At 51.9% G+C, this 11,022-nt stretch overlaps 1 protein-coding gene across 1 annotated transcript in view; it reads left to right on the top strand.

The window, feature by feature from the left end:
* Nucleotides 1-1,915: 1,915 nt before the first annotated feature.
* GRIK2 (glutamate ionotropic receptor kainate type subunit 2) overlaps nt 1,916-11,022 on the top strand; it is a 416,307-nt gene continuing 407,200 nt past the window's right edge. The window contains exons 1-2 of the mRNA XM_055714896.1: nt 1,916-2,049; nt 7,407-7,811. Of these exons, the coding sequence (XP_055570871.1) occupies nt 7,697-7,811 (115 nt within the window). The 5' untranslated portion in view covers nt 1,916-2,049; nt 7,407-7,696. The remainder of the gene's footprint in view (nt 2,050-7,406; nt 7,812-11,022) is intronic.

Here is an 11,022-nt window from a genome sequence, read left to right as displayed (position 1 = left end):
CCCTGCCTTCCTTTCTCTCATCTTAGAGAAACACCTTTGAGTTACGTATTTTTATGTGTGCCTCGTTCTCGGGTCAGAAAACTGAGGATAGTAACAGCGCAAATGCAGTCAGCGGTGACAGAAGAGGGACGGAATCGCCGAGTCACGGCTCGCACAAATGTTGGCTCCTCCGACCTCACACGCTTCCCACTCTTCGCCTGCCCGCAGCGTTACCCCGCGTCGGTTTCCCGGAGATCGCGGAGATCCCTTGGGCCCTGCTGTGGGGCTCCTGGCGGTCCCTGTCCCTCCCGCGAGGCGCCCACGGGGCTCAGCTGCCCGCCACCCCGTCCCGCTCAGCTGCCCCGCCAGCCGCCCGCTCACTGCCGGCGCGGCTCCTCCCCGGCCCCTTTACCTCCTAAGGCGGCACAAAGCGCATTGCTTTAGCAGTGGGTTTGGTTTTTTTCAGGAGTTATTTCCATTACAGCTCCAGGCAAACGAACTGACTAATGAATTTTCTGCCGGCCAGGGAAGTGCGCTGCTAGTAATTACGGGTTGTGCCGTGGGGCCGATTAAGCTGCAAGTCACAGCGGCCAGAGCCCCGACCGCGGCGAGCCCGGCGCGGGCTGTGCCGCCTGCGCTCGGCTCTACAATGGGATCATTGACTATTTATTTACTTCGCACAACAACTCTGCTGTTTACTTCATTATAGGAGCTTTTCAGTCACCGACCCTCACCCGCCCCAGCCCCATCTCTTCGATGCTCTTCGAGCCCCCCCGCCTCCGATAACCAGGGCTCCCTCGCTGATCGCTTGGGCAGATGAAGCGGGGTGACGCCTGAGCATCCTTTGTGGGGTGCGGGAGGCGTTCCCCCGCCGATCCGGGAACGGAAATTTTTCGTGAGGGAGGGGCGAGGGGACGGGGATTTTCTTGTCTAACTGCACAGCACGTCTGCCCGGAGATGAGACCTCGGGGAGGCTGCGGGGTGGAGGGGAGGCGCAGGGGAAATCGTGCGGCGCATCACCATCGGCAGAAGGGCAGAACCGGCAGATGCCTGTGGCGCTGCCGGACCGAGCGCGGCTGGGCGGGAGGGGAAAAGAGTGGCAACCCCGCCAGGGAGGACCGCATTTCACACCCCAGCTGATTAGGGAGGCCCTGGCCCTGTTATCAGAGCTCCCTTCCCGCGGCGCTGCCGCTTAGGGGAGAGTCAAGCGAGAAGGACAGAGGCGGCTGCGGCTCCCGCAGGGCGCGCTCGCCCTCCTTGCTCGCCCTTGCAGGGGGTTTCTCCCCCTCCTCGCACCCTCTTTCAGCCTGGATGGGGTGTGGGAAAGTGCCTGAGCTCAGTCCCCGCTAGTCCAGGGAAGGAGCGGAGACAGGTGGGCTTCAGCACCAGGAAGGAGTCGAGAGGCAGCCGAAGGCACCCGCACTTTCCCCAGCACTCCCGCAGGCTGCCGTAGGGACGCTTCGCGCAGCCCCGCACCGACGGGGCAAGTCGGGGACGGGCAGGGGTCGCTGAGCGTCGTTTTGCGGGCGGCAGGGTCCAACCCCCACCCCCCTCAGGGTTTACAAAAGGGTCTCCGGAACCCCGATTAGCAGTTCTGACTTTTAACGCCCTGAAAACTCGCCGCCTGGCCAGCTCTGGTCCCTCGGGCGACGGCGGGGGGGCGGGGGGGAAGAGGCGGGAGCGTTTCTGCTTTGCCGCCCGCGAAGCCCTGCGGCCGCCGGTGGGCAGCGGGGCCGGCGGGGGCGGCGGGGGCGGCGGCGAGGCTTGGCGTTGCGGGGAGCCGGGAGCGGCGGCCGTGGAGGAAGCGGGTTTCTGCTCCTTTAAAGGGCGCTGTGCGGCGCTCCCGACGGGAGGCGGATCTCCCTCCTTCCTTCCTTCCCTCCCTCCCTCCCTCTCCCCCCCTCCCTCTCCCCCCCTCTTCGTCGCCCGGCCGCCGCTTTCCGCCGCCGTCAGTGGTGCCCGGACGCCGGCTGCACCGCAGCCCGGGCAGTCCCCGGCGTCCTGCCACCGCCCTTCCTCCCCCCGCCTCCACCTTCCTCTCCCTCCCCGCTTCCCCGCCCGCAGCTCAAGGTAGGAGGATGTCCCGGGGTCTTCAGCTGGCCGCCACGGCCGGAGGGATTGCATGCCAATGAGGGGCTGCGGGCGGGGGACGGGGGACGGGGTGGGCGGGAAAGCGGGGCGGCGGGGGTCGCACCGTAGCCGCGCTGTGCCTAGAGCTTGCACGCCGCGATGTCTCCTGGCCAGGTGTCCCCGGGCAAAGGCGGGCGCTGAGCTGGCGAACCCGAGCACTACTGGGCTGGCAGGCTCCTGCCGCCCAGGTCTGTCCCTCCTGTGGGGCACTCAAACCTGTCGCCTTCCTCTCTGCGTTCCCGCGTTGCTCCACACCGTGGGAGCCGCCGCTGTCCCCCAGCTACAGGCGGAGGGGTGGGAAGCGGGGGGAGAGCCCCGGGCAGCGCAGCCCCCGCTGCCCCCCGCCCGGCTCCCGCGGCAGCGCGGAACTGCCCCCCACAGCCGGAGAGCCGCTCCCGGGCCAGGTCCCGCGGCCGAGCAGCCAGCCGTGAGGATGTGCCCCCCGCTCTCCTGGGGGAGCGGAGGTGAGAAACGGGCTCTAACTTCGCTAGAGTTGTGGGTGGACAACAGTGTCTCTGTTTCATGAGGTCTCCTCCTGCCCCTACCCGGCCCCCACCGTTCGGCGCGGCCAGCCCCCCCTGCGGCTTGTCGGCAACCCTGTCATTTATTTCTGAACAAGTTCAGCATTCTTTGGGTGAGCATCCCTCGCTAACCCAGCCAGGGTGCTGACACTCTGTGTAAAGCAAGAGACATTACTGCCTACGGAGTGGAGGCATGATTGCAAGAGCTGTGCGAGCACTGAAAAGGAATGAGTACATTATAGTGAAATCTTTTCCACGTTTTCCTCAGAAACTTTTGGGGAAGTAGAGCATGGGAAACGTTAAACATCCTCCTTCTCCTCCCAAAATCTTTCACAGCTTCCCCAGCCTCAAAGCAAACTGAAGGGACGAAAGGCTGATCTGTAGATAATGTCATAAATGTTTGTTCTTACTGCTTAAAACCTGCAAGGAAAGGGCATTGCTGTGATGCTCAGAAGTGCCTGAGCAAGTAAGTCTATTGCATACTCAATTCGTTAATTAGAATACACGTCTTTCCACGAGCTAAAAATTAATTACCACCTTAAAATGTCATTAATCATCGGCACAGCAGAAACTTGGTTGTAAATTTGGACTGAGCTAATAACAGAAAGAAGAGAACCTATGTTTTTTATAGCTGGTGGGACTGAAGTGCAAGTGGGCCGCAATGTGTTTCTAAATGATAATATCAACATTTATTTGAATACTTTGGCAAACGTTTAAGAAGGGAGGACTATTACTGCTTTGTCAGCAAAGCTGCAATACTTGTTTCTAGAGAGCTAGAGATGCTGGTCAGGTGTTGCGGTAAGCTATGGCTCTCCTTACACCAGGCTGCAACAGCAGGACTGTGGTGGCATGTGAATCTGAAGCATTTGCAAGGATTTGCCGAAATATATCCAAGAAACAAAGCTTTGGGGACTGTGTGTTGTATGCACACTATATCAGTGGTTGTTGGAAGAGGACAAAACAGTAGATTGAGTGATATAAATGTCTTATCATTGATTCTTACATACACAGCTATGACCTGAAAACGAAAGCCATTTCCTTTTTAAAGTAATACGGTAAAACTATACATCCCAGTAGGTGGCAGCTAGCTGGAACTGGGTTAACTTTTATTGTGATAACAGCACATAAAAATGAGTTCTGAAGGAAAAAGTGTCTGATATAGTGTCTGATATAAGGTAATCAGTATCACATATCTCCCCTTTCTAATGAAACACTATGTACGTAAGTTCACCATTTATATTTGACACATACCTAAAAATTTAGTAGGCTTTTATTACCCAGAAAAGGTTCAAAGGCCTCAGATTGTCTATTTTTTCCCCTATCTAAAGCTATAATACTGGTTTTTATATCAGCTTCTTTAGAAAGTTGTTCTTGTGTATTGAAGATGTGTTACCACCTTGTCTACAATAGATGGTCAAAATGTAAAACAAATCAAACCCCATACATTCAAAAATTGTAGATTTCCCAGTTGCTGATCACTGAAGTGTAGGGGGCATTTTCATAAATACTTTAATCTGAAAAAACCCTGTGTCACAGTGGTAACAAGTCCCCAAAACACAAGAGCAGCTTCTCCAGTATAACATTTTCTTAGGGCTTTCCAACCTTTGAGCTGTACTTCTCACAGGGAAGGAAATCTGAAAGGCGTTAAGAACATTTACCTGCTTTCATATTGAAATCATTCTGGAGGGTGAACAAAAGTCTATTTCTTAAAGGCTACCCTTCTTTTTCCTTCCCTTCCCCGAAGGACAAATGACGCTAAAGTACAAATAACCGAAAAGGAATCTAGGGTGGAGGAGTCTGAGGCTTTAGTTAGTTGTGTAGTCTATAAGTGATCTTCAGTCACCAAATATTTAGTGAGTTCTAAACGTCTGATGTCTTGCAAGATTTACTTTTTCATAAGAAGCTGATATTCTTGAGAAAATAATTCTGCATTGATTGCGACTTTCCTTCAAGGTGGGAGCTAGGGGTTGAAAGAAGGGGGGAGTGATGTTAACACAGAGCATTAGGCGATGTGTGATAGCAGTTAAGGAGAGCTGTACTCCTTCTGAACCCATAAAATGCCATAGAATAGCTGGCCAGCTAACATAATCGAGGTTATAATATGTGTCTTTAAAGAAGCCGATAACAGATTTTAATTTCCTTTCCGTGCTGCGAAGTGACTGGAAGGGAAAGAAAATGCGCCGTGACACCGGCGGGGGCTGGGGCGGGGGCGCGGCGGCGGGCGGGGCGGCGCGGGGGGCGCTCTCCGTGGTGCTGGAGGAGCCGCCCGCCTGCACCTCCCGCTGCGCCGGGGCCGCGCCGGGCGCTGTCCGCGGTGCCGGGGCCGCAGCCGGCGGTGGCGGGTGCGAGCACGGGGGGAACGGAGATGGGGCTCAGCTTAGGCGTGCGACCAGGGGTGTCCTGTGGGCTGCTGGATATTTAACCGTAGAAGGAATTAATCACAAGTTGTTTTATGATTTCAGTTATAAAGCCCTCGGTGAGTTAGGAGCTCTGCTGGGCTTAGATTACAGATAGCTGCTGGTTGGTTTCTTTCAAGAGACCTTATAAAATCAGATTGATAACAGGAGTTACTTTGCCCAAACTTTATGTCTTGTCTAATGTGCTAAAGCTGATTATGAATACTGTATTTTCAAAACTGCTCACCAAAACTGAATTGAATTTAAAAAAGGAAAAATCCATTTAGACAGGAAGCTACTTCTGTGCATCCACAATTCAAAAAGTATTTAAAGATGCCTAAAGCCCTTTATTTCAGCAACGCCAGGGGAAGGACACAACAAACGTTCATAGTATTCACGTGGGTTGGTTTTATTTCTCCTTAGACTAAGATAAAATATGAATGAGTATAAGAGAATAAACGAAATAGAAAATACAAGAAAATGCATCTCTCTGCATTTTTGCTGGGAGATATTCTAAATGTGAACTGAAGGAGTCGCTAGATATCCTTGCTTTTAACACGAGGTGTTCTTTTTAAAGTGCTCCAATAGTCAAATCGTCTGATTGAATTCCCTGCTAGACTGCAGAACTAGCCATTCATGATACTTATTTTTGACACTGCAGTTATGCCTCCATCTTAAAGGAAAAAAAAATCGATGATGTTTAATAATCCTCTCGCAGAATGTACATTTCTTTTCATCAGCATTTTACAGTGTTTTAAGTAAATGCGTGCAGAGAAAATCAGTAAGCCATAATGACAAAAAGTTACTGTGAATTGCTAACACTCTTAGAGATAGAGAGCACCAACATTACAGGTTACAATTTAAATGCTGCTGTTACCTATTTACATGTCTACCATACACAGATGTTATTTAAGAATAAACTGTACCTCACATCTGTCATGCTCTACTTCTGATAGATTCCACAGAGTGTTCTCATTAGCTTGGCATCATCGGCATTTATTTCTGTAAAGTCAGGTTTATTCTGTGCTCATCTGTATGTATCTGTGGGGGAGGTCTCTCAGTGGTATTTTCTTTAGTAATAAAAAGCAAGGAGCGAGATAAAGGAGACAAAAGATGTCTGTAGGCAGAATGTAGAATAAAATGAATTAATTTTCCTGGTGGGGAATCTAGGAATTATCTTTTAATGTTTGTAATAAAGCTTAAGTAGGTTCAGCAAAAGCTTCTCTTAGATTGCAAAGTCTGACAGTCCTGGTTCAAGGTATTTTAATAGATACAAGCACACAACTAATTGTATTTCCAAGGAAAATCTGAAGTAGTCCACAGAATGAGTTTATCTTTTTTGGAACACCTGGTGAAAAGACAAAAGTCGGTGGCTGCATTTGCAGATAGAAACTCAACACCCCACTATCAAACTGAGAAGTGCTATTGTTCTCACCGAGGACTGCAAAATGACAAACTACATAGATCTCTCAGTACAGGGAGGAACAGCAATATTTCCATAATAGTAGAATGAAAGGAAAGCAGTGCAAAATAAGAGAGTGGCAGAATAAAGTGTAAAACATAAACTAGTAAGTCCCCAACTTACTGTCTTTTAAATAACATTACAATTTCAAGCAAGTTGAGCAAAACAGGTCTGTGCATTCAACAAGGCTGTTCTGGCGCTGCCGGTTCCCCTTTACCTTGTGAAAGCAGGCTGGTGCTCCGTAATCACCGGGTCCGGAGCAAGTTCTTAGGAACAGCCAATAAACAAGCCATCACTACCCTATTTCATGCATTAACGTGAGAAGCAGTTAGTGAGTGGAAATATCAGGATATATATATATATATATATTATCCTAAACGTTATTCTGATAACCTGCATGACTTTATTGTCAACCGCCTCTTTCACAACTCTAAAGCTAAGTGATTTCGACCCAGGCAGTCAGCTATTAAAATGCACGAATTGATTTTTACACAACCGATTCCCTTTTCCCTTATACACCCCCCCCCTCCCCATTCCCCCCCCCTCCCCCCCCCCCACGCCGCTACAGATCCTTATAGCTATTGTTAGAGCAACCGAAATACTAATAACAATTAGAAGCATGTAAATAAAACCAGGCTGTTTTTTCCTCTGACAACGCTAGGCGATCAGATCGGTTGCATAATAGAAATTGGGAAGGCTGTCTGACAGGCAGCCTTAAGAAGAGAAGAGCTATCTCAATTTCTCTCACTTAATCTTGGCTTCGCGTCAGAAGCTGTGCAGCAGTGCAGTAGAATGGGAGCACGGCAAAAGCTTCGCCACTGAAACGGCTGGTGCTCACTGACTCTCGCTATGTGGCGATACCTCAGCGATTTCTCCAGCTGGATTACCTATTGATTTTCCTCCTTTCTTGCCTCCCAGGTTTACTCGGCTGGACATTGTGTGTGTTTGGATTTCTCAAGGATTCTCCCCCGACTAACATGGATGTCCCACCATTCCTTGCAGTTGAAGGTTGCTCCTTGGCGCAGTGAATGAAGAACATGCAGGGATTGCTAATGGGTTTGGGAAGCGTAGACTCTCTCCTCTCTCTGTGACCATGCCGTGATCGTGTCTGAGGGCCATCAGTTTACGTATCCTCATTCTCACCCTACCGGGAAACCTGACGGCTTAGAAGGGGGAAGTAAGGCAGCGTGTGTGTGCATAGAAACATCATGAAGATTATTTCCCCTATTCTAACTAATTCAGTCTTCAGATGCATCATTAGACTCCTTCTTTGCTTACTGTGGATTGGATATTCTCAAGGAACCACACATGTATTAAGATTTGGTAAGATTTGCCGACACTTTTTTCATTCTGCGTTTAAGCCTCAATGTGATATACATAGGATTGACTCAGAAGGGGGTGCTGGGGGAGAGCTGGGACGTGCTACCGGAGTGAGGCACCGAAGTCCCTCTTTATTTTGCATCCGGAGGGATGAATTGCTGTGTGGTTTTGTTTTTTTTTTCTTCTGTGGCTGCAGCTCATTGTAGCCGTAGTAACGGCACGACGATGATGATAATTATAATAACAATAGCGAGAAAAATGACTGGCAAATGCGTTTGCCTAAGGCTCTGCGCTGCTTGCGTGGCTTTCTCGTAATGCACATTTTTGTTTCCATAGTAGTGGAAAGCATCGCTAATACAGTGCTTGATCAGTTAAAAATCTGTCAACTAGTTGTTAAGTTTCGGCCGCCCGTCTCCATCCACCCGAGCCGATCCCGTGTGGGCGCGACGCTGTGATCTGAGTGAGACCTTTGGGCTGATTTCCGCTTGAAGCGGCTGCCTGCTGGCTTGTCACTTCAGTGGCGTTTAGTTAGAGAAGTGATATGTGTCTTAAGCGGTGGTCGTGAAAGAGCCTTTGCGATACGTTTCAAAGACGCAGCCTTTCTACGCGAGGAAAGTTGTATGAGGTGTCAGCCCCCACCCCCCCTCCAAAAAAAAAAAAAAGAAAAAGAAAAAAGAAATGAGACAGCGAGAGAGGGGAGTCATAGATCAGAATGAAATTTCCAGGAAAGCAGAGAGGTTTTACATGTTAAAGACTATTCCAGCTGAACTGTGAAAACTAACCTCAACAGCTTTGCCTGCCTATGCGCGCGTGTGTACGCGTGTACGAGCAAGCAGGCAAGCGAGGGAGACATTGCAGCCGCTGCATCCCCTATAGAAGTTTCGCAGCAAGGAAGGGCAGGACGGGAATGAAAGTTGACGGCGGCTCCAGGGGGCTGCGCGGCCCGGGGAAGTCCTCCGGGGCGAGCCACGGCGGCAGCCCTGGGACCCCCGGCCGGCCGGCGCCGCGGGCGGAGCTCCCAACCCCGCGGGAGGCGGCGGGGACTGGCCGAAAGTTGGGTCCGCAGCGGAGCGGCGCCAGCCGGCCGCGGGGCTGGGGGGAAATCGCGCATCTCCCGCCTTCGCGCTGGCCGCGGCAAGCTGTAGCAGCCACTATATCCAGTTCTGGGGGCCGCTGGAAGCTCTTGTCTCCGCCTGGGAGTAGTGCCTTGGTTTGATTTTGTTTAAATTTCACCCCCTCCCGCGCACGCTTTTGTGCGGAGGGGAAGGTGGGTAATGATTAAAGTCACCAGGCTGTTACAGATCTCGTGTGCTGAATTCCTAGTAGTACTTATTTTCTGCTTCCATCTGGTCTAAAGGTGGTGCTTAAGGCACGTTGCTCTTAGCAACCGTCTTCAGGAATGCTTGTTTCTTTGGACATGGCTAAACGGGTCCGTATATCATTGCGGGGTTTGTTTCGCATTCCGTCTGATCCATAATCACGGCCGTGAAACTAGCGCTGGGGTTGCCTGCAGCCTGGAACTGCGCGGCTGCCTGTCCTTCCGCCACCCGGGGTTCAGAACCGGTGCTGAGGGTCCGTCTCTAGAAGTCTGAACGACTTCCAAGGGTAGCTATGTAAACATCTTTCCCGGGCGCACCGTTAGCAAGAGGTGGGCTTGCCTGCTTTAGATGAGAGCGCTCTCTGAATTCTAGCCCAGTATACCTATAGAGACAGCCCTGGAGAGTAGCGTTTTGGTAATGAGTAGAGTAACAAATAATCCCGAGACTGAAGGGTGGTGCAGAGGGACGCCGGCGCCCGCTGCCATGGTCGTGCACGCATCTGCTCCGCTGGGCTGAGTCCCCTTCCCGCCCGGTCACACAGCCGTTAGCGGGCTGTGCTCGCTCCACCGTTTGTAGCAGAGAAGTGTGAGTCCGCTCCTGACTCACCGCATGCTTTTTCTAGTCTTTCCAAAGAACTGTCGCCAACCCATCTCTGAGCCTTGGAAGTATGTAGGGAGCGGTTTGTTAGTTTATATTTGTATGGAAAACGTTAGACGTAAGAGAGCGCAAAGAAGACTTTTGCCCTGCTCAGCCGGGCCTGTTGCACATCTCTGTTTTAAGGAGCCTGGATTTAGCCTGGTCCAGGTGTGGAGTGACTGTCACTGACCGCGAACTCCCGCTCCTTCCCCAGAGGCATCTCTGCCTCTGTGTAGGGCATGGTGGGGAGGAGGGAAGGAGCAGGGAATGAGCTGTGGAAAGGCTTCGGTTATTTCCGAGAGGGGAATTCTCCGCTGCCCCCTCCGGGTTCCCGCGCTATCTGTCCCTTCGGGGTGTCCTTGCGACCAGGAGGACGGGATACTGATGCCTTTCTGTGGAGTCCTTCCCGAGGAGAAGCGAAATCTGAGGAGATTCCCTCCAGGAGGCAGCTTGCCAGCCCCCGCTCTTCTCTCTCAGCCGGCAGCGCTATGGCAACAGGGGAGAGCTTGAAGCCTGCCAGAACTCCAGCCCTCTCATTCCTCATGTGCAAATTAACCACCATGGATTCGCATTGTCCTTCCCACGGCTCCTCTCATTGTTGGGACTAGCCAGCATGTCCTTTCTCTCTCTCGTTCTCAAGCTACCTTTCAGCAACCACACAGGGAAGCCGAGCCGCCAGGGTTATCTGTCAAATGCGGGGGTGGGTATTTTTGCCTGCGCGTTGTGGAGCAAAGACGGGGAGAAGCTGGTGCGATGGTGTAATTCCCTCCCTAGCGACACTCACTCAGACATCTGGACGCCCGCCTGCTGCTGCTGGAGTAGGGCAACGTGGTATCTGGGCATCGCACCAGGCACCCTTCCTAAATTACACCTCGCTTCATGGGGCGTGTGGCCAGGATCCCTCCCTTGTCCTTTCTGAATAGCTTCCCAACAGCAAGTCCAGGAAACCCTAAGGGTGAGGCTTGTGCCCAAGATTTTCCAGGGTTCCAAACGGGAGCGGTCCTAAACCCTTGCTGTGGGGAAAAGGACAGGTCTCATCTTGACGAGGGAGAAAAGCAGCAGCTTGGTATTTGTCTCTCCGCTGTGCTAAGTGTGATGGAAACCTTTTCCTTATCACTTGGCACCGTGCAAAAGCCAAAATACGTGACCGCCGGCACATCCATTCCGTTATCGGGGATCACGTCTCGCAGCTTGCCGAGTCACTCGCTCCTGTGTAATCGCAGACCCAGGGCAGCGGCTCCCCAGAAACACCAGGTAGC

Source organism: Falco cherrug, chromosome 6, assembly GCF_023634085.1.
Source record: "Falco cherrug isolate bFalChe1 chromosome 6, bFalChe1.pri, whole genome shotgun sequence".
NCBI lineage: Eukaryota > Metazoa > Chordata > Aves > Falconiformes > Falconidae > Falco > Falco cherrug.
This window is presented reverse-complemented; position numbering and strand designations above follow the sequence as displayed.